This window comes from Anas acuta, chromosome 21 (genome assembly GCF_963932015.1).
Source record: "Anas acuta chromosome 21, bAnaAcu1.1, whole genome shotgun sequence".
NCBI classification, from domain to species: domain Eukaryota; kingdom Metazoa; phylum Chordata; class Aves; order Anseriformes; family Anatidae; genus Anas; species Anas acuta.
In genome coordinates, this window is record NC_088999.1 from 2,364,252 (window position 1) to 2,386,286 (window position 22,035).

Consider the following 22,035-nt stretch of genomic DNA (forward strand, 5'->3'; position numbering starts at 1 on the left):
GGCTCCCTGACCGCATCTCTGCTCAAGTTTATCATAGTATAGAGGCTGGACTGCAAACCTGGTGGTAGAGCCATTCCCCCCTGACGTTATGCCACAGTGGGCAGAGAGCCCACCAATGACCGAAGAAACATTTTTAAATTAAGCATCCAGCCCTTCGCTTAACCTATGACGCACGTGCACATCATCACACTGTCCCCCGTGGACTTGGAGCCGAAACCACTCAGGCAGCGTCACCTGGGAGCGGGGTTAACTAATTAGCCTGGTATGCACGCGGCGGCATCGCGGGAATGTTTGGAGCTGGGGTTGATCCTGGCACCAGGGTGCCGTTGGGAAGACGGGTCCCACCCTTCGGACTGGGATAATATTTTTCTAATGCCCTGCAGTGGTTGGCTTTTGTTTTGCTGAGTTGTTGCTATGCACCTGAGGCTCCGTGAGGGAAATCGGCTCTCCAGAGGAAACAACATTGGCAAAAAGTCACCAAATCATTGTTCTGGCTGCTTTCTGTGTCATGAACAAACACATGAATCTGCACTTGTTTATCGGGAGGCACAAGGGCAGGATTTTGCCGGTTATCCGCAGAGGTGATTTGTCTATTGGACCTGCTAGTCTCGGTGGCAGCAGTTAGCCCCAAAAACAAAACCAGGAAGAGACTAAGTGTTCCCATGCAACTTCCAGCACAATCAGCAGCCCTCCTCGAAAGCGCCTTTTAAACAAGAAATGGGAGAGGGAAAAAACAATTAGCACCAGAGACTTTATTAAAAAAAAGACAATTCTTCCATTAATCAGACCCTTATCAGCAGCAAGGTGATATAAAGCCAGGGTTTAATTGGAACAGAGAAAATGTGTTTTTGCTGGTGTGGAGAGCCTTGTCTATGCGAGCAGGAATGTGGCCTGCATCCTGTTTTCTTTACCGATGGGGGAGGAATCCGCTCTGTGATTCCTTGAAAGGCTGCGGCATGTTTTCCACCAGCTCCATGCTGGTTTTGTGAATTACATCCCTGCTTCTCAGCATCCTGGACAGCAGCTTTGTGCTCAAAGGCATCCCAAAACACCAGCTATGTTTTGTAGGAAAAGAGCAACCGCTCCTTCCGTTGACAGCAACAGGTGCTCCTGGCCCCCGCTGGACCTTCACGTTCCACCCGATTCCGCCAGTGTCTGTGGACCACTGGCTAATTCCCAAAGCAGAGAACTTTCCATACCTCAAATTTGGTTTGCTCACTCACACGGACCCCCTTATTCACCTGGGCCTTTGCAGAAGGCAGGAGAAGTGAAGTCTGTTTTGTTGTGCTCCATCCTGCTGGAGACAGAGAGCTTCCCTGGGGAGCTGAGTGGCCTCAGCTCTCAAGGAGATCAAAAGCAGGCAGTAGGACCTCAGCACCACGCAGGGCAGGACCCTCCAGTCCCTATGCTCTTATTATCCCAGGAAGTACCTTTGAAGGGCACTTGTTCATTGCCTTCTTCATGGTAAAGGTTTTAAACTGAAATTGGTAAGTTGTTTTAAACTAAAACAAGGTAGATTTAAATTAGATATTCAGAAGAAATACTTTACTATAAGGGCAATGAGGCACTGAACAGGCTGCCCAGAGGAGCTGTGGGTGCCCCATCCCTGGCAGTGCCCAAGGCCAGGCTGGATGGGGCTTTAGACAACCTGGTCTGGAGGGAGGTGTCCCTGCTCACAGCAGGGTTTTTGAAACTAGATGGGCTTTAAAGCCCTTTCTGACTCAAACCTTTCTGTGATTCTATGTTTCTGAATCCTCGAGGACAGCATTCAATCTCTGTCAGCTCCTCAGCCCCATCCACCATGCTAAGAAGGATCTCTGTGCCTCTCCACCTGAGATGCCTTCTGCTTCTTTACATCTGTGCCTTTTTAGCATAGGACTCGACTGTCTTGTCCCATGGTGTTGTGTTGGGTGCTCAGTGAACCTTCACCCTGTTTCAATACCATGACTCAAAATAATAGGCTATCTTTAATATGGGGATACATAAAATCTATAAACACCTTTTCTCTGCCCAGCCCCAACCTCTCAAAAATGGAATTTCAGTCATGCTTCCATCCTGCTTTTTGTCATTGCAGTTACTGCTGGAAAAAACATCCTCAGCCCAAATTCAACAGCCTTTTCTGCACCAAAACTCTGGTTGGCTTGAATGGAGATATCACCTGCCCAGTCCTCCTAGAACTGTCCTTGGAGCACTGGCCACACAGCTATGAAGGGTGGCTTTCATAGGCAGGAGTGGGAATGTCACCCAAAAGCAAGTTTGAAGAAGTGTGACAAATTCACCCAGAATCACAGCCCAGCATAATTAAGCAGCATTCTTATTCACGTCATCTCCTGGCTCTGGCATAGGTTTTATTATAGTCATTATGAAGACAGATATTACTTTTGGATTGACTCACTTGATGGGTTGATCAGCACTTTATTGTAGCCTCCAGTTATAGCACTTTTTATGGCATCCAGAAGAACTTAACCATTAGCACACTATTAGGAAGCACACTGGCAGCTGATTAAGTTGCTGAAGGTCAAAGACATTTTTCTTAATTGCTCCATGTGTGCTCTCTCTTCCTCCCCCTCCAACGGAGCTGGAGGGAGATCATTCTGTTTTAATAATAAAGTCACAGAGGCATACCTTGTATTTGCCATCAAATCTCCAGGGAAAGGGTTATTCACCATTTAGGATCTTGTCTAAACTGTTATGGTCTTCCTCCTGAAATGAAGTCTTGGAGATTTTCATATCATGTATTGTAAACTACCATCCACCCTCCCTCCCTCCCTTTCTCCCCCCACACCAAAAAAAAAAAAAAAAAAAAAAGCCATCAGGGTGACTTATTGAATTGGTTAACACATATTGAAAATAATGTTGTATTAGGGTCATAAAAAAAAAAAATGAATGCATGGATATGCTGAAGGGAGCTCTCTATCTTTGGGAGGGAAGGGAATATGATTTTCTAGTCTCTGGTCAACTCTCACAGCTCCCAGGTATATTGCCAGGAAATCTTGTCAAAGACAAGAGATCCTGGAGTTTGTAAAAGACTATTAGATCAGCCTTCTTATTCTTGCCTTTGGAATGCAGCACTTTGGGTGTTTTCCCACTGATTCAAAAAGGCAGGCTGCTCAGCAAGGCATTCGTATCCTGTCCTACAGACTACACCAACTACACACTAAGCTGTACTTTCAGTGTGTTCCAGATGCTCTACAGGAATGACTATTTCCAGCAGAGACACTTCAAGAGAGCCAGGGATCCTTCTCACCCCTTCAGAAACACAACTGGAGAAATGATTTGTTTTAATCAGAAAAAAAGCAATTTTCTCTTCTGTGTTCATTGTCTCAGCAGTGTGTACCTGCTGGGATCTCAGCACGAGGAGAAGGAGAGGACATCCCTTCACTGCACTGCTTCCAAACCCGTTGGAGTCGGAGCAGAGCCATGAGTCCAGAAAGCAGCTGCTGGCCTCATGCTCCTGGGGAGGCTGTACCTGAAGCCTTCAGCTCCTGTCTCACGCAGCCTGTTGCTGAGGTTGCTCACACCTCCCATGTTTCACCAAGCTCCTTGTGGGATTAAGGATATACTTACCTGGAGCTTATTGGCAGGGTGAGGCATGAGCTGGTATTCATTACCCGCTACAGCTAACGACTACTGTTTTAAACTATGTGATTACTTAATCTGACTGTGCCCATTTAAATTTTCTGCTTCAGCTTCTACTCTCTCCCAGGACTCCAGGTCTCACCTAAGATGAGAAACTAAAATCACCAGAAGTTATTTCTTTGCTAAACTCCACCTGCAAAACCTCAATGGACCTGGCAATCTCCCAGATTTCAGGCTCAGCCAGACATTTAGCTGCTCATGGAGCCTCATCTTTCAGCTCTGGACTTGTCTGACCTAGCTGAGGTCACTAAACCGGCAGAAACCTCTTTCCTGGCTTCTTCTGAGTTGGATTTCTCCCAGCCCAATTTGCTCTCCAAGGCTTAGTCTAGCATCAGAGCCAGTCTAGCCGAGGTGCCAACGCAGGGTGAGGACAGAGGGGTGCCGGGTTGTCCTGCTGCAGGTTGTTAGGTTGCCCTAGCAGCTTCAGGAAGACCCTCTTTCAAGGAGGGTCCGCAAAACCGTCTCTCCTGTGCAGGACAGCCTGATGGAGCAGCGCTGAGCAGAGGAACACACGGCTTTCTTTTGACATGGGAGTGGCTGTAAGGTTGCTTCAAAGGTCTTGAGGAAGTCGGATGGGGAGAGGCACTCAGTTACTCATCCGTGAGCGGGTGTGAGGTGGAGAAAAGGATTTCAAACAGGCTCAGAGGCAGCAAAATGTACCTGCTGAGTGTCAGAGGAACGTGTGACAGATGGGAGTGTGCTTAACTCAACGGTTTCATGCTGGCACTGCCTGCCTCAGCCTCTCTGCCTCCTGCTTGCCTACCAACATCCTAGAGGATCTGATGAAGGGTTAAATTTGGGACCTAATGGGAGGGATTTCAGTGTTTTATACTTCATTGTTGCCTGGATCAGACAAGACAGGGCAATGGAAATTTCAGCCACAGAAGCATCAGGGGAAAAGACTTAAATATGAAAAGACAAAGGCTTGAAACCCCACCAGAGGGATCTCTTTCAGCCTTGAGCCTGAGTTAAAGTTGAGCCAGAGCAAATCTGTGCTTGTGGAATCCATTAATTAACCCCTTCACCTGTAGCTTTGCACCATCTTGGAAGCTGTGACTCTTCCTGCTGCTGTTTCTGTGGTGGGAAGTCTTCATCTGGAGGCACAGAGCTAAGGTCAGTTACAATGACATCTACACCTAGGCAACACGCTCAAAAGATCACATGGCTTTCCTCATCCCATAGTGCTGGGAGACCCCCAAAGAAGCTGCAGGATATAGCTGACCACAGAGAATTCAGCAGCCTGTGGCAGAAGGCATGGATTACAGAACAGACAACCACTGTGAATCTGCTTTTTCCTCCCCCAGCCTGCTCAAGATGACCAGTAAAGTCAATAACCTTCACAACCAAGGATACTGGGGCAAGAGACAAGATCTGGAATCTTTAAACACAGAAGCTTAATCAAGTCCTGCATTTGCTGGGCCACAACTGCCCAGTGCCATGTGCCATGTTCTGTCTTAGTCTGAAAGGTGCAAGCCAGACGACAGGGATGTACCATGGCCTATCCAGCTGGAGATCCTGAACACCAGTTTTGGTGGAGGAGGACGCTGAGGAGCCTGTTTCATTTAACTACCTTATTCTAAGTTTGGCATTACAGCACATTTGCTCACTGGAGGTGTTTCACGGAGAGAAGAACCTTAGCAGAATACCTGCCTCAGTGCATCGTAGCTTTGGCTTTACTCACATACAGAATTACCTAATTAATATAGTAAATCACTTAGATAGTGACCCGGCTGCTGGGAAGTCTATACTGCTGGGCCATACTGCAGTATCCATAGAGCCACTGGCCTTGTAGCTCAGGACAGAGATGCTGAAAACAAAGACATGGGAACCAGCCTTTGGCCCATAGGAAAGCATTACCCATCACCCATTATCATCTCTTTTGACCTCCTGTTCTACCCTGGGTCATATTTCATAAGACCAGCTCTTCTACAGGGAGATCCAAACCAAAACAGGGAAAATGCTGGGTAGGAAAATCTTCTAGTAGAGTAGATACCTGCTACGGACAGCCTCTGCTTTCCATGTATGCATCAAAGACTGGCAGAGACCTTGGACAGGCATGTATCCAAATACATTTCACCCAAAGCATCTTTTTGTTTTTATGTCAACCCATCTCCCAAACAAAACTTATCAGTTCAACAAATGTGAGATACAAATAAAAGGAAAAAAAAAAAAAAGCCTAACCTGATGAGTTTCTGTGGTTCTGTTCCACAGAGCAAAAGAAAAGCCAGCTGTCTGTAGGATGCTATAAAGGACTTTTCTTCAGGAACTTGTACTGCAGAAAAAAAATGCCAGTCACATGTAGGGCACAAGGGTTCCTCTTTGATGGGACTTATCAATTAGATGATGAACTGCTGAATTGAAAGGCTGTGTCTTAGGAAAGTTACCCAATTAATTATATTTAAAACTGGCTTTGGAAGTTGCTTGCTTTCCTGGATTTTTCTATTTGATAAAGTTTTGTGGTTTTTTTTTTTTTTTGTGTGTTTGTTTTTTTTTTTAATTCTATTCTCTCCTGTATGAGAATTTATAAAATATGTCTCCTGCAACACACTTCAACTAATCTTTATCACTGAATTCAATAACATCAGAATAAACAGTCCTCTCTTCTCTTTTCACCCTAATTAAGATGCTTTTAAATGTCTTCCCTCGCTTCTGCCTTTGGGTGAAATTTAATTAGCTCTTGTAATTAAAACCATACCTGGAGGATGGGGCTCTGCACAGACGTTGGGGTTGGTACAGGCAATGCTGTGGGGTTTCTGCCAGGCTCCAATGATCCCTCGACTCTCAGTGGCACACTTGAGGGGCCTGATATAAGATCCTAGCCAGGAGCTCTTCTGACTTTTGTGATCAGGGCCTTGGGGGACTCTTCCGGATGCTTGGCCCGTGGTACTTTTGTTCTGCATTTTCAGAAACGTTGGCACCCAGTATTTCCTTCCGGAAAACTCACCAGGGAGTTCAAAGCTTCCCCAGGTGAATGTGGACAGCCTGCCCTGACAGACTTTCCATCATTCAGCCCTGTGTGAATTTTTTTCTCTGTTCATTGACCTTAGGCAGGAAAACAACAATATCAAAAGCATTGAATGGATTAGTCCAAATTTTCTCATTCCTTCTTCAGATGTCTTGCTTCTAGCCCAGATGCAAGAAGGGCTGGAGAGCATCCCATGGTCACAGCTCCAGCAAATGCAATGCTCCTCTGACACTGTTTCCCTGGCAGCTGTCAGGGCGCAGGCAGGGGTGGCTTTGTCCTCCACCAGCAGGGGAAGGCCAATGCTTCCAGGCCAACTAAGGTCACCAAAATAAGTGACTTAAACCTGTCTTAAGAAAGACAAACAAAAGGCTAGGCCCAAGACTAGTTCAGTAGACATTCCAGATGGTGTGGAAATATTTCCTGGGAAATGAATGAATGTCCAGCAGCCCTCAGCTTCCTCATTCATATCACCTGGAATCAGCCCAAGCAGGTCACTCTGGAAATCATCCCAAACACACATCTCAGACATTATACACAGGAAATTTAGGCCTGTTGCTGTGTTTCAGGGTACCTTTTTTTCCCCTTTTTGTCTCATATGTCATGGCACTTGAAGTCATGGAAACATCTGAAAGAATCAGATTTTTGCATGCCCTGACACCAAGTCACAGGGTGGAGACTTGGCCATGGGATGTGCAGTCCTACCAAAGAAGGTGGCCAGGAGGAAAGGACAGGGGCTGCAGATCTCTAAACTACTATTTCCAGAAAACCATTGAAACTCCCAACAAAGTGTGTAAGTGGTGGGTATGCAGCAAGCACAGTGTTAGCTATTATGCTAATGTGTTTTGTTGCTGTTGTTGTGGGGTTTTTTGTTGTTGTTGTTGTTTGTTTCCTTCTCACAGCTGCACCATGAAATTCACTGAGTTAACTACACCAGAATAATCTATGATGTGGTCTTCATGCACAACTTTAACGGGATGATGGCCTTTTAACTATACTTTAAAAAACAAACAAACAAACACACTAAAAAGATTAAAAAAAAAAAAAGGAAAGAAATAAAAAAGAAAAAAAAATACACCCACAATTCAATTCTAAAAGTTGGTGAGACAGAGAGGCTGTGTGATCACTCTGTCCCTCTGATGCTGACAGCCACAGCCAGACCTACTAAAGTGATTTGAGGCAAAGGATTCTGCCACAAGAAAACATTTAACTAGATATTTTAGCATAAGGACTCAAGCTGCTCCCAGCACCCACAGCCCTAAGCACACCAGGCTCAGGATCATTTCACATCTATATTCCCATCTGGAGAGGAACAAGGCATTTCTTTTAAGTAAAGGAATTTTTAAGTTAGATGAAAGGACTTGCAGAGAGCAAAATTTCAGGACCATTCACAAGAATGCACAGCATCCCCTTTCTCCCCCAGCTCTGCTGTCCCATTCTCTGTAATGGTGCTTTTGTCCATCTGTGATTTTTTTGTTATTGTTTATCATTCACCACCACCCAACCATCAGATAAGGAAGAAAAATCATATTGAGTTTTGTCATTATTTATTACAAATTAAACTTTGCAAATTACCATCTAAAAATCAATAGATTTAAATAAATATACAGATGTCAGGATGCTACATACGGCATGTGTGCAATCAGTCACTTAAAGATGAGACATTATGCACATAAGGAGATATACATAGTACTTTACAGCAGTAGTTTTATTTTAAATTACTAAACTCACATTAAACCATGTGCAAAGTTTCCTTTGGAACAAACCCTTTCAGGATTTTTTAAAAGTTTTTTTTTTCCAAATGACTCAAACCTTCAGAAGGTCAAATAGAAAAAAGTTTCACTGCAGCTTTGGGGACCAAATGATTAGCTTGTTGTTTCATTTACAATACAATCAGTTGGTCTCATTTTGCCCCCCTCTCTAGGGCTTAAAGCAAAATCAAGGAAGTATTTTGTATGTCCAACGGGACTACACTTGCAACAACCACAGATTTTGGTCCATCACCAACTTCAAGCAGTCTTTTTAAATGCTCATCTGTAATACTGGACTGGGCAGCAAGGGGGACCCAACAGTGGATCCAGGACAGCAATTATTTATCTGCACTAACCAGATGACAGTTGCAGCCACAATTTATAATAGAAGTTAATCTGCCCAGGCAAGCAAAAGTGCATTTGCAATACAGTTCCAGAGCATTGAGACTGTTTGCCTAGAAGATGGGTTTCTAGGTTCTGGGCTCAGTGTTAATTCCAAATTACTCCTTCCCTCCTCCGAGCCAGCATCACAGTGCTGCTCTGGGGAAGCATCCATAATTTTGGCATGGGTTTAAGTCCAACCCTTTCTTCTAAAGCTGTGCAGACATTTCTCTTCCTACTGATCCTTTTCTCCTTGTTAATCCCACCTGGCTGCCCCTTGCCTATTCTGGTTACACTTCTCATAGTGACATGCTATCCATACTGGTTATTTGTTATATAGGGTCTGACTCAGAAACCTGATCTAAGCAAAGCAGCAAGCAAGCCTTTGCGAGCCATTTTCCCACCACCCATCTTCTCTGCCCCTAGCCCTTCCTTTCAGGCAGAGCTGAAAGCGAGCTGGGATATGGGGTGGAGAGCTGGAGGAGCTCTGCCCCACAAAGAGTACATCCCAGTGAATGAGCCAGGTTCACAGCACCGACCCCACCCAGACCAGCAGCTCATCTCTGCCTCGGACCCTCCCTCCCCAGGGCTCCAGGGGGCTCCATGCACAGGGTTCCTTCATGGCAGGGCCAGAAGCTGCAGATGAAATTCAGCTCTGCATGAGCCTCCCCCCCTGGATGCTGCTCTGCTGGTGGCAGGGGCCGTGCTTGGGTTTGGTGCAAGCTCCAGTGGAAGCAAGCTATCATTCACCTGAAGAGCCACTATAGGATGGCCCTTCAGGGAACTTCTCAGCCAAAGAATGCCACTGACCACTCAGTTGGCTTTCAGGCTTCAAGGTGATATAACTTTTTATATAAACTGGGAGCTGTTTTACCATGGGAGTCTCATTCATTTGCACATCGCACTGTCTGACAAGAGAAAAAAGTGCAAAGGTGGACCCAGAGGCAGGCCACACTGGAGGCAGCTTACGCCCATCTACCAGACTATGTCTGAAGGGGGCCAAGCTTGAACCATGCTCAAATTTGGTCCAAAGGCAGGGCAGACCAGGCCAGTGATATGAGTGTTCAGTGCTGCCAGGTCCAGATTGCCCAGAGCTGTTTGGTTTGGAAGTGATTTGACCTCCCAGAGTGGGCTGACCACCTGCCTTGGACTCCAGTGCAGAGTTAAGCAAGTACTCTACCAGTAAGACCCTTGCCTGATCCAAAAAGGCACAATTCAGCTCCACAACACATCTAGGACTGTATAGAGAGACACTGATTTCCCTTTATGACAGTCTCTGGAGTGCATGCAGTACTCGTTCACGCAACAGCAGCATGGAGACTTCCACTTCTTCCCCCCTCTGCTCATGGCCTTTCCTTCAGCTCTAACTACCGACAGCGGAGTTAGCGGCACCCACAGGACTCCAGATTCTTCTGGCGAACTTGGTTTGCACCTGTTCCTTATCTCTTCTTCTTCCAGATGCTTTTCTTCCAAGGCAGAACTGTTGGCTGAGCATTCCTCTGAGAATAGCGCTGCTGCTTGCTGAACTGCAGTCTGGAATCAGCAAGATCCCTGTGAACAGAAGAGACAAGAGGTTCATTCTCCAGTCCATTTTCCCAATTCTCAGCAACAGACTATATTATGCTTTTTGCCAACCAGTCAGCGTATTTTTTGTTGTTGTTTTTTGGTTTTGTGAGTCAGAAGAAGGGGGAAAGAAGAGTGGACATTTCTAGCTGCAGCTGTATTAAGCCGCAGCCCAATACCCCTTTTTCAGCTGGGATGGCCCAGCTGGTGCTTTTCCAGATCTGCCTTTCAAATATTGTTCCCATTGCATCTGATTTAACTGCCACCAATGGAACAATCCACCTTGAATTTACCAGCACCCTTTAATTCCTTTACACTTCTGGAATCCATGATCTCTTCCAGCACAGAGTTCCACAGTTCAGTGATGGGATGTAAGAAGAGCTTTGGTCTGAAGCTGCTACTCATTTAACCATTTTCCTATGGGATGATGTTCCTCTCTCTCTTCTTATACATCACCCACCCCTTATCAGAGGAACTTCCAACTCCAATCAAGAATTATATTATGGAGTATTCCTCTAGTGTGGGAGGAGGCAAAAAAAATAATAATAAAAAAGGTTCCCTCAGTTGTTAGCTGTCAGTTCTACACAGCAGAAATCATCAAGTCCACTAATTTAAAGGGAGGGGAGAAGCCAGGTCAAATCCAAGTAGCAACTACTGGGGTCATAGTCCCAGATTTTCAAGCACTTGTGAGATAAATTCAGAGTGGGTTTAAATGGCACACTTACCTGAGAGCTCTCAGCAGGCCATGAGGGGAAGGCTTCCTATCATCGCTCTGCGGAGCCTTCATCGATGTTCCAGAGCTTGCTGGGAGCTTCAAACTCTGGCGGTACCTAAGGAGCAAGAAGAGATGCATGAGCCACGGGCATACAGCCATGCTACAGCAGGGACCAGGGGAATGCTGCTCTAATGTCACCAGTGACAACCTAAGACAGCTCAATGCTGATTTTTGAAGGGTTAATTGCAGCTCTTTGAGTTATCTACAGCTCACTTTTACTGCTATCCTCTTTTGTCAGACCTTGCTCAATTCATAGTCATATTTAATGACTGAGGGTTTCAACTATTGCTTTAGTAAGAAACTAATGACATCTCTTCAATAACTCTGCTCCTCCCCCCTCACTCCCATAGAGGATGCACTCCTCTATACTGCTGGCTGCAATGAGACCAGTGAGAGTGTGCATGGTACACAGCATGCTACAGAAGGTATTTGACTTCAAGTCCCAGCTCAGAGGAGACAGTAGCATCCCAAAGCAGCTTCACACCCCCCACTCACCCCTCTTCCAGCATGCTGCCAGCAACTCCCTTCCCACCAGCACACCCAGCACTTCCTCAGCTTGCTGGCACCAGGAGGGATGGAGTAACATTGCTTCTTATCAGCTAGTAAAGAGACTATTGTACAACAAAAACACCCTGGTGACACTTTGCCAGGGCTTCTTGGGAGAGGAATGAAAGCCACTAGACAAGTTCCAGATGTTTGCAAAGAGCTGCAGGGAGGCAGGAGAGCTACTGTAGCTCCAAGCTTCAGCCACCTATTTGCACCCTCGCCAAGCAGCCCCCAGGAGCATCCCCAGGATCCCCTCAACTCACCCAGGTTTCGGCTGGCAGAAGTTGGTACAGATGCTGTCCCTCGAGTGCGAGCACTCGCACCTGCTGAGCGACCTCTTGCGCCGCCTTGGCGGGCTTCCCAAGCCATAGGGAGCGGTGTGTCTGTTGAAAACAAGAGAAATCAGCTATGCAACTAACTTTTTATTAACCAACAGGTTTATAACGTAGTCTTGGGTGGCAGCCAAGCCAACACCATGATAATAAAAGACTCATCTATAGACATAAGGTGAAAAGGCCACTGATAATTTAAAGCCTTTAAACTCCAGCTCCTCTCCCACCTACTGTTTACCTTACCCCTCCCAAGGAGATTGCTGTGCCAGCGTGTGCTGGGCTGCAAGTGGCATTTTCTCTCCTTGCTGCAGCACCCGAGTGCCTGCACAAAGGCTGCTGCACGGGCTGGGCTGGGCAAGCTGGCGGATGATTAAGGTGACGAGGAGCACGAGGAGCACGGCTGCCTCAGCTCACCACCCACTCCGGCAGCGAGTGGCCAATTTCTCAATGGAGATGTCAAGGCTGTCTCTCTCCCAGAAGTTTTTTACATGCAGGACATAGTACAAATCAAGATGTCTTGGGGACATAACAGGTTCTTCTGCTCACAGCATGCTTTTGGAGCTGTTAGCATGTGTGCATTCCCACTCCATCTCTGATCACAATCTACCCTCCCAGAGGGTTTAGGATTGGCAGTGATTGAAACTATTCACCGAGCAAGCAGTGAGTTGTAATTGCACGTTAGCAAGCATGATTATAACCACACCTGAGTACATGTGTTTTGCTACAAAGCATTGGCCATTGGTCTGAAACTGCATAGAAAGCTGCTTTAACATTCTTGAGGGCAGGACTTGGCAGCCACGGGACTTTAGTGCCAACCCACCACTGTCTCATTAACAATGCTGGCAGGCAGCAGGCAGGGTTACAGTTTGCAAGAGGGTAAAGTAACTTATCTGTCTTGCAGTTATAACATCTTGGTATTGCTTTTGCCTTGCAGAGGTACAAATCTCAAACAAAGATAAAGCCATGGGGAGGCAGCGCCCTGTGCTTTCAACCCCCTCGCCTGTGGATTATGCTGAAACTCCTGAGCAGAAGCACAGTTCTTCCCTTTCCACAAGTTGGGAAGGGCTGAACTCTCAATGCTCTGTGATGCAGGTGCTGCAAGAACCTCACAGGGCTGGGACCCTTTCTTACCCTCCTCTAACCAAAGCCCACCCTGGATCAGAAAGCCCCATCACTCATCCACAAAGCCACCCCCCAAAAAAAAACTATTTGCACACTTACCCAGGTGTGTTGACCCAGATAATATCCAGGTGACAGAAGTAAATGCACTCTTTATCCAGCCAGCTGTTGCAAGAACATCGCTTGGTCCTCAGGTGTGCTGCGCCAGCCGCAGCGAGGTGGGACTCCAAAGGAGGCTGGCCCGTACCTGCAGCAGAAGGAGGAAGGGATGAGTTGCAGGCTCGGTGCGGAGTGCCGGAGCACCCGTTGCAATTACACCTCTGCAATTACACCCCCAGCAAGCATTAGGGCGATTTCAATATGCAAGCAAGAGGTGCAGCCTGGCTGCTCGGGCTCACCGAGGACTTGCATAACCCAGCTGGGGCACAGCGGAGCAGCCACGCAAAGCCCCCCATGGGGCACCCTCCTTCCCCCACTCCCCAGCCCAGACTCACCATCTTCCAGGAGGATGCAGAGGGCAAGCGCCAGCAGCACGGCACCGGCGGGGTGGCTGGGCATGGCCGCGGGACTCGCAGGAATGGGCTGAGCTGGCAGGAGAGAGGCTTGGACGATTTCTAATTTTTTTTTTTCCTCCAATTTTTTTTTTTTCCTTTTCTGTTTTTCCCTCTCCTCCTGCCCTACGGTGCTTCACCCGGAGCCGCCGCGATGCGTCTGGAGGCAGCGGGCTCCCGGCAGGTGCTTTATAGCCCCGCCGCCGCCGCGTCACGGCCGCGCTCCGCCCCGCCGCGTGAAACGGCCGCGGGGGAACGCAGCGGGACCCGGGCACGCGTGGGGGGCGGTGGCGGCCCCCGGGGCCGCCCTCATCCACCTCCCACCCCGCTCCAGCCCCCTCGGCACGCCGCCAGCCCCGCCGCTCCCCCCAGCTGCCAGAAACACGCGTGGGCTCCTCCATCCCGAGGGGCAGCGTGGGGATGGGGACGGTGCGGGGCAAATTCCCACGCGGGGAGACGGCGGGGGCTTCTTGATGCGTGGGTATGGTGCGTATAGGCGGCTGTGCGCAGGTTTTTCCCCCCGTGGGAGGCGCCCCGAGTGGGGTTTGCTGCTGCCCACGCTGCCGGCAGCAGCACGGGCAGGCCGTAGTGTGCAGCCGCGGCCGGCAGATGGAGCGGGAGGGGTGCAGGCAGCGCCGTGGGAGCCCGCTGCTCCCTGCCCCACGCGTGGGGCTGCCCCCGGCCGTGTCCCCGCAGAGGGAGGGTCACCCTTGTTCCTTGTTACTTTCCTTCTCACTATTTTTTTTCATCAAATCAGTTTAAAGTCTCTTGCCATGTTAAGCAATTAGGATTGTCTGCAGTAAAACTGCCTGACTGCTGCCTGATTTTGCTTCAACATCAATAACGGCATACTCAATACTACCTGCACATTTTTAGAATTCAAAGAATGTAAAATATATCGTGTAACTCCTGGAGTGCATGAGGAGCCAGGTAAAGCCACTTTGTCTTGCCCATCAGGTGCTTCATGCAGGGGTAGGGAACTGTCCTCCAGAAGAGCGCTGGGTGCTGGCCACAGCAGGGATGGGAGCAGCTCCCAGGCACCGCACGTCCCACCGCTCCAGCTCAAAGAGACAGCTCCTGGCCTCACAGATCCTGAGCACATCTTGGGAGTGGAGCCTGCCTAAGAGCACAAGTTGGTTAGAAAAGCCAAAAACAAAACAAAACAACGAAAAAACCTTACTACTGTGCTTGACTTTCTCAAGGCTTCTTAGGAAAGGGAGTGTATTTTTATCTGTTTACTATGAACTATTTAGGTTTTTATTACACTGTTGTCATGAAAAGATACAAGCTGATGTGAATTACAGTGATTCAGTGTGAGGTCTAATGCACAGTGGAGGAGTGGAAAGAAAAATGCAGTGAGGCAGGATGTGGAAAACTGATTTCACCTGAGCAATAGCTTCTGCTCACTGTATCTCATGGCAGTAAAATGGGTTACGATTGCATTCCTGCTAGCAATGACGAGAGGTTTTAACATTCACCCTGACCAAGCAGCAGGGTGAATCCCTCTCTGTATTCATGGAAATGAACACAAAAGTTGTGTGCAGGGGAGAGTCCGTAGTGGAATCAGAATAATATGCTCAGGGGAAATTATTGCTCTATTCACCAAGCAGCTCTGATTCTGATGGCACACGAGAGCATAGATACAGCAGAGAGCTCCATTTATTGAGTGGGGATGGAGTGAGGGGGGCACAGGAGGCCAGGAAAGATGAAAAACATACAGCTGGAGATGCAGCTATAATAACAAGGTAAAAGAAACATTAGGCAGAGAAAATCAGGAATAATGAAAACTTACAAAAAAAAAAGTAAGAAAACAACATTGTAACTGATAAAATAACACTTTTGTGTGAGCAGCAAACAAGCAGAAGCAAAAGGAGGGAAGATTTTGACCTCTGTACCAATGCAACAATAATTCTAAAGACAATAGGGAAGTACAATAGCAGTGTTACCTGTTAGAGCCCATATTCCAGCTGTGCCAAGTTTCAGACTTACGTCTGAGTTTAGATACTAGATGACATTCCAGATGCCAATCCAGTGATTTAATAAATCTGCCCTGGCTCCAGTTTCTGTGATCCTCACTCTGGTCACTGCAGGATGAAAGAAGATATTCTCGACGTGGGGAAGGTAACGCAGCAGTAGTTACCCACACAGAGGTAACACAGAGGCTGGGTAATGAATTATATCATTTTGCTTGATGAAGGGGCACTTTCTTAGAAAGGGAGCTACCAGTCATTTGCACAAAGCATGAGGCAGAGCCACGGTTATATGCCTTTCCAGGATTCATTTACTGAAAGGATAGCAGAGGACTTCTTTGCATGAAAACTTCTCATTCCTCTGGGAAGGAATAAGAGTCCTAAATTAACCTGAGGTTTTGGAGATCTGGGTTCAAAGTATTTCTTTTATCAGACTCCTTTTGTGTCCATAGCTTTGTCAATTAGCCTACATTTCCGAGAAGCACCTGAAGGTACTTGTATCTGTAAAGCTCTTATACTGTGTTACTAGAAGAAGACAAGTGCTGGGTTATCTGCTAGGTATCTGCCTTTAATGCCAGGTACAAAAATAACTTTACAAACCAGGCCTTTCATCCAAGATCTCTCCCTTGTTTTGTTCATCTCTCATAAATCCCAAGAGTGATTTACACTGCTTCAGAAAATGGAGCAAATGTTACACCCTCTTGTTCATATATGCTTACTGACTGGAGTTTGAACTCATTTTTTTCTCCAGGAAATACCCTACTGTGTTGAGCAGGCACAAACCTGACCAGCATATGTATAGATGTTTGGCACCAGTGCTTCAAAGATCTTAAAGGATGTGAAGCTATGGACAAAGATCTCTGCTTGTGAGAGGCATGTAGGAGTCTTACAGAGGTGGGATTGGGATTGCATTGACCAGGAGAGTTTTGAACTGACTGTGCTCTGACAGCTTTGTACAGGGCTAGAGAATTTGCACATGATAAACGATGACTTTCACAAAGCAATTTGCCTGTAGGCTTGCAGAGAACTCCTTCTAGGCATAAGGCAAAACAGCTGTTTCAGCATCAACCATCCCCTCAGATTATTACCCTGGTATGTAACTATCATTGTTTCAAGAGCAGCTCCTCGTTTTAGGCCAAGCATTCGATTCCTCTTCGTACCATGGGCTGGGAGGTTCAGCCTGGACCGAGAGCAGTGGTTCTCCCTGGCCACAGAGAAGCTGCTCCTGTGACTGTCCCTGCTCCCCTGACAAAGAGCAGGGGACATGGTTTCCCAGGGCCAACACTCCTGGCATTAGCACCACACTAAAATTGCTAAGAAAAACAACAGGCTGGAGCAGAGGGACGGGTCTGGGCTACACAAACAAGGCTTCCAAAGAAGGAACAAAGCCGTACACAGGGTCCTAAATGCCAAAGATGGGCTTTGCCTCCTGCAGTTATTTTTTCCCTTTTGTTTCTGACTGTAGGAATACATTGTTCACTTCATTGTGAAGAGTTCCAGGCAGACATGACGAAAGGGACAAAAACGCTTAAGAAAAGAGACGTCCCGTGCAGCATTCATGAAATGCGCTGTTTGGAAACCAGGAACGAACAAACAGGAAAGCGCTTTAACCATTGAGAAGACGGGATCCCAGCGTGTTTTTGGCACCAGCGGGAACAATAGGGTGATGTCACACGCCAGAATTCCCCACGGTGGGTGAAAGCCCAGCAAATAATCATAATTCTTGTCCTGGGACATTAGTAAAATTTTTTCACAGTTGGTCATCCCCCACTGAGTCTCTGCTAGGAAGTATAGGAAGGCGACATTGTCAAGTGAGGTTTCCTCTGGGAGAGTCATGTCCCCTCCTCCCCCCATCAACACATGAATTCTTATAAATCGCAGCTTTCTGGTGACTACGAGGAATTTCATTAGAGCAACACTGGTGTTTGGAGGCTGAGGACTAAGCTGTCTGAACAATGCATTTCACCCTGTGAAGAAGGATGCACGTGAGGGTCTGGATACTTATAAGGGCAAAAGGGCAGAAGCACCATTTGCTACCCAGGGCTTTGACCCTACAAAGCATTGCTACAGAGCTTTGTCCTTTTAGTTTGAAAAGTGCTGACAAGGAACTTAGGTGACCCCATCCTCTCCAAACACTGGGTTTTGGAGAATTTCAGCCTAGTTTAAGGCTATCGAAAGGCATGACCAATACTAGGGCATCCTCCATATCCTAACCTCACTTTTTTATTTTGGCTTCAAATCCATGGAGAGTGACCTGAAATGTGCTTCAAGCACCCAGGCATTTTCTGAAGCAGCTCTTGAACTCCCCCTGGCTCCTTTCTTTGGACAGGGACTAGTCCCATGCTGAGACTGGGGTAGCCAAGCAATCCTTGCATGCACTGATAAATTTCAGTCATTGTTTGGCTATTACCGAAAATCCAGGCAGCTCCCACATGTCCAAAATCTGTTCTGCAAGAGCTTGGTCAGCTTTTGTGTGGATCACACCAACTTTAGGGTGTCACTTTTTTTTTTTTTTTTTTTTTTTGAACTTTGGTGTGAGTACAAGGGAGAGGAAGGACTGCCTGGCTGAGCTGGGGATGGGATTACTTTTTCAACAGCAAAAAGGACTTGAATGAGTTTAAATCAGTCATGAAATGGCAACCTTAAAGAAAAGAAGCTTTAAGACTGGAGTGCCTGCATGGTTTACTAACATGGTCCCTGTTCTATGTCAGTGGTTTACATTATCAACGCCTGAATAGAACATGAGGGGATGTTTACCACAGTCCCATTTTCTAGATATTTGTGTGTTTTCCCCATCCTTGGACTTTCCAGAGAAATACTTTGTCCCTCACAAACATGGAGAGAGGCAGCCTGTTTTTGAAAGGTCTGTTTTGAGAGGGTCTGTTTTTGAAAACCGCAAGATCTTTCCTGCTGCCCCCAACTCTGCACACCACAAGATAGGCAGAAATCCCCCCAGGAAGGTGAAGGAAGAAGGAGAGGTCAGCCAGGAGGATGGAAGATGCTGCCTCCATCCTTCCCAGTGGGGTGCGAAGCGGGCAAGGAGCAGCAGCTGGACAGGGTTTGCACGGACTAGAAGAGTAGCATCACCCAGAAAGTGTCCGTCCCTGTGGCAGTACTGATCCCCAGGCATGAAGAAATTATTGCAGGCATGTCATGCATGTAGAGGAGACAAAGCCACTAGCTTTGCTCTGCAGGGAGCACTTTCCTGATACCTTTTTTTTTTTTTTTTTTTTTTCCTGCCACTTTTCCTACCACTTTTCCAGCTGAGTTTAAATTTACAGCTGTTATGACTACTTATGAGATAGCAAAGGGAGGGGGCAGGCATCAAATAAAAACATGCTGCCCTTCCTCAGTACTTCTCCACTTTAACTAGAGGTCTCAGAAGTCATTTGAAGAGGGCAAATCTGATATCACTGGGGTTATGGCCATGATGGGTCTGCCTTGGCAAGTCTGTCGGGCAAGAGAAGGCCCCTGAGGCACTGCAATTCAGGAAGCTGCTAATGAAATGTAACGGCAAGATTGCCTCTAGGACCTGTCTGAATCAGTTCCTGGAATGGACTATCTAAATTGGCAATATTGTGAATATCGCAACATGAGATTAGCTTTGGAAAGCACATTCAACCTTGTATATTGAGACTCTCCTAGTACATCAGGCTTGGATGAGACCTACAGCAGGAGCTGAAGATGCCCTCTTCCTTGCAGCAGGAATTGTCCACCCTCCCCTTCAGCATCTTCTTCTCATTCTGCCACAGACCACAGATCTGATCTAGTCTGGTTTTACCACTGTTATTTTAAAGTTGTAATAAATGTGCTGCTGCTGACACCCTTTTCTATGTATGCTCTTGCAGAGAGATACACTAGTAAAAACTTGCAGTTCTCCCACACCAAGAAATTTTCTGTACTTTTCAGCAGTTTACTCCTTCTTTCAAAAACATAGGGTCCCATCATATTCCTTCCTCACTGCCTGGGAAGCAAAAGCATCTTCACTCTTTTTCTGTGGAGTGAAAAGTTGTGCCAAAGGGGAATATTTGCAGGTAAGAAAAATTTTTATGGAGTTAAATCGAATGACAATTGCAAATCTGTCCTGTGTGCCTTACTGATTACATACTTTCTCTGCCCAAAGGGCAAGAAAAAAAAGTGCAGTGTGTGTTTAGACAGCCCATGGAGACATTCCTTGTACGTTGGGTGTTCATTGGAACACTTTAATATGGATGTCTGCATTTACTCCACCCTGATGGTTGAACTCCTTCAGATTTCCAGAATGATGAGTGACCTGGAATTTATAATTACAATAGGTGTAATGCAATTAATCACCACCTCAGAGCTGTCTTCTATTGCTAACTGCTTTATGATATCAATCCTTTGCAGCAAGTGCAAGAGAACAGCTTGTGTAACATAGCTACTTCCAGCTGAGACAAGTTCAGTGGGGTTCCTACCACCCGGAGAGGTGCAAAGATCCCTCTCTGCTCCTCTGCAACAGCTGCTTTCTGCAAATGCCAAGGAGTTCCAGGTTGCAGATAGCAATACATGTGGTGAGCCATACCAGCAGATGATACACATGCTTGAAGTCCTCCTTAAGCACCTAGTTTCTATTTAGCCAGCACCTTATATCCATTCCACATCTCTCTTTCTAGGTCATTTTTTGGGAAGATAAAAGGGGTAAGCATTTCTGCTCCTGATGCTGCAAAACTCAATCACAGACAGAAGCTAATATAAGGGAGTAAGGCATAAGTTAAATATAGGTTGAAGAAAAATGAAGAAAACAGAGAAGATGTAAGTATATGCCCTTTAAACCTCAGCACAGGTACATGTGGTTAATTATTAATTATTGATATGGTTTATTGATGTATTGATGTATCGATTTGTGCCACCTGGAGGACAGAACCCATTGTTCTGAACAATGTATAAACCCATGGCTGTACCTGAAGAGTTTGCAGAGATTTTCCAAGGAGAAGAGCACATGCTGGAACACTGACAAATTTGAATGCTGAGAGTATCTGAGTTTTCCCTCCACACTATGAGCAGAATAAAATATATATACATATATATAAAAAATAACCAAGCTTTTGGATAGGACAATTTGTTACATTTAGTGAAATCATTTCAGCTCTCTGTCTTGCAATTTGTTTCAAAATGATTGAAATAATTTCATTTTATTTAGTCAAAAGGGTTCAATATTGTAACAGAAACATTTTGTCCTGTGAAAATGCAAAATTTCTATCAGACTTGCAACTTTTTAAGACACCTTGTTTTAAAAAGAAATAAGAAATGCTTGGATTGAAAAAAAAACTAGCATTTCCAGCAAACTAAGAAGGTCATAATCTCCATCCAGCTCCATTTGCAATTTTGGTAGGAGATGAGAGACTCCAGTCTGCAGAAGCAGATCATTTAGGGAAGGAAACAACGAAAGTTTTACAAGAAATTTTAATTAAAGTAGGAATAATTAGGTGCTGAGGAATCACAACACAAACTTGGCAAGGGATCAGTCTATGCTAGCAGTGTCTTTTTGCTGTATGTCTCTGCCCTTGGACAGATGTAACCATAATTTCAGTTACTGGTTAACCAGCGTGCCATGAAACTTCAATTCTTAGAGGCTGGTTTATATTATAACTATTGGTATCTGACTGTAAGTCCAGAGGGATCAGAGCTAAGGGTTGCAACTTGATTTTCTACTTCACTAGGAATTCTGCAATTTTCTATTCCAGTACAAAAAGGTGTTAAAACTATGAGGAATTTCATATAAAGCAGAATTTTGAAAAGTTATGTTAGGTCAGGTCTCAAAAGGTATTATTATGAGCAAATACAATTGTTTTGTCTGAAAAATAATTCTAGTATACTGGAAAAAAAAATCAGTCTGAAAAGTAAATTTAAACAGAACAGAAAAATAATTCATTTCAAAACTGTAGAAATGAGATACTGCAAATTCATAATGATGATTAATTTTTGTCAGTTTTGTTGTTAATTTGGTGGTTTCAGTACAACCAAAATATTTGTAAAGGATGTTTAACAATGTGTTGGTCACCGTTTGTGTTTGTTATTCATCCAAAATAACTGTATTTCTAAATCTCACTTTGTTTCTATGTCCCAACAGAAAAATGGTGGAGAAGTGAAGAAAGAAGGAAATCTCCTTTTTTCTTGCCATTCATTGTTTTGTCTATTTATTCTAAAAACTCCTTGGCTGTTTGTGACGGGACCAAGCTCCCTGACCCCAGCTCACAGACCAGGTCTCCAATGGGTGCTGCTGAGCAGGGATCAGTGTTGCCATTGAGCGGTTTTGCTGTGAAGGCCATGCGTTAGTTATGTCTGATGTGTTGGCTCTTGGATGCCACAAGGCATATCCTTTGTCACTGGAGATAATGGAAGGTCCAGAGGAAAACAAGGCAGATGAGCAGCAAAGGAGGTGAAAGGATTCAGCTCCCCCGGAGAAGTTTCTATTTTTATCTCAG

The 22,035-nt window shown here is 45.9% G+C and overlaps 1 protein-coding gene across 1 annotated transcript; it reads right to left on the bottom strand.

Annotated features, from left to right (window-relative positions):
* Positions 1-8,131: 8,131 nt before the first annotated feature.
* Positions 8,132-13,789, bottom strand: EDN2 (endothelin 2). Its single transcript, XM_068657875.1, has 5 exons — positions 13,563-13,789; positions 13,171-13,315; positions 11,881-12,000; positions 11,022-11,126; positions 8,132-10,284 (listed from the first exon to the last, which is right to left on the bottom strand). Exons 1-5 carry the CDS (start codon positions 13,624-13,626, stop codon positions 10,173-10,175), a joined length of 546 nt encoding a protein of 181 aa, XP_068513976.1. The 5' UTR covers positions 13,627-13,789; the 3' UTR covers positions 8,132-10,172.
* Positions 13,790-22,035: the final 8,246 nt, after the last annotated feature.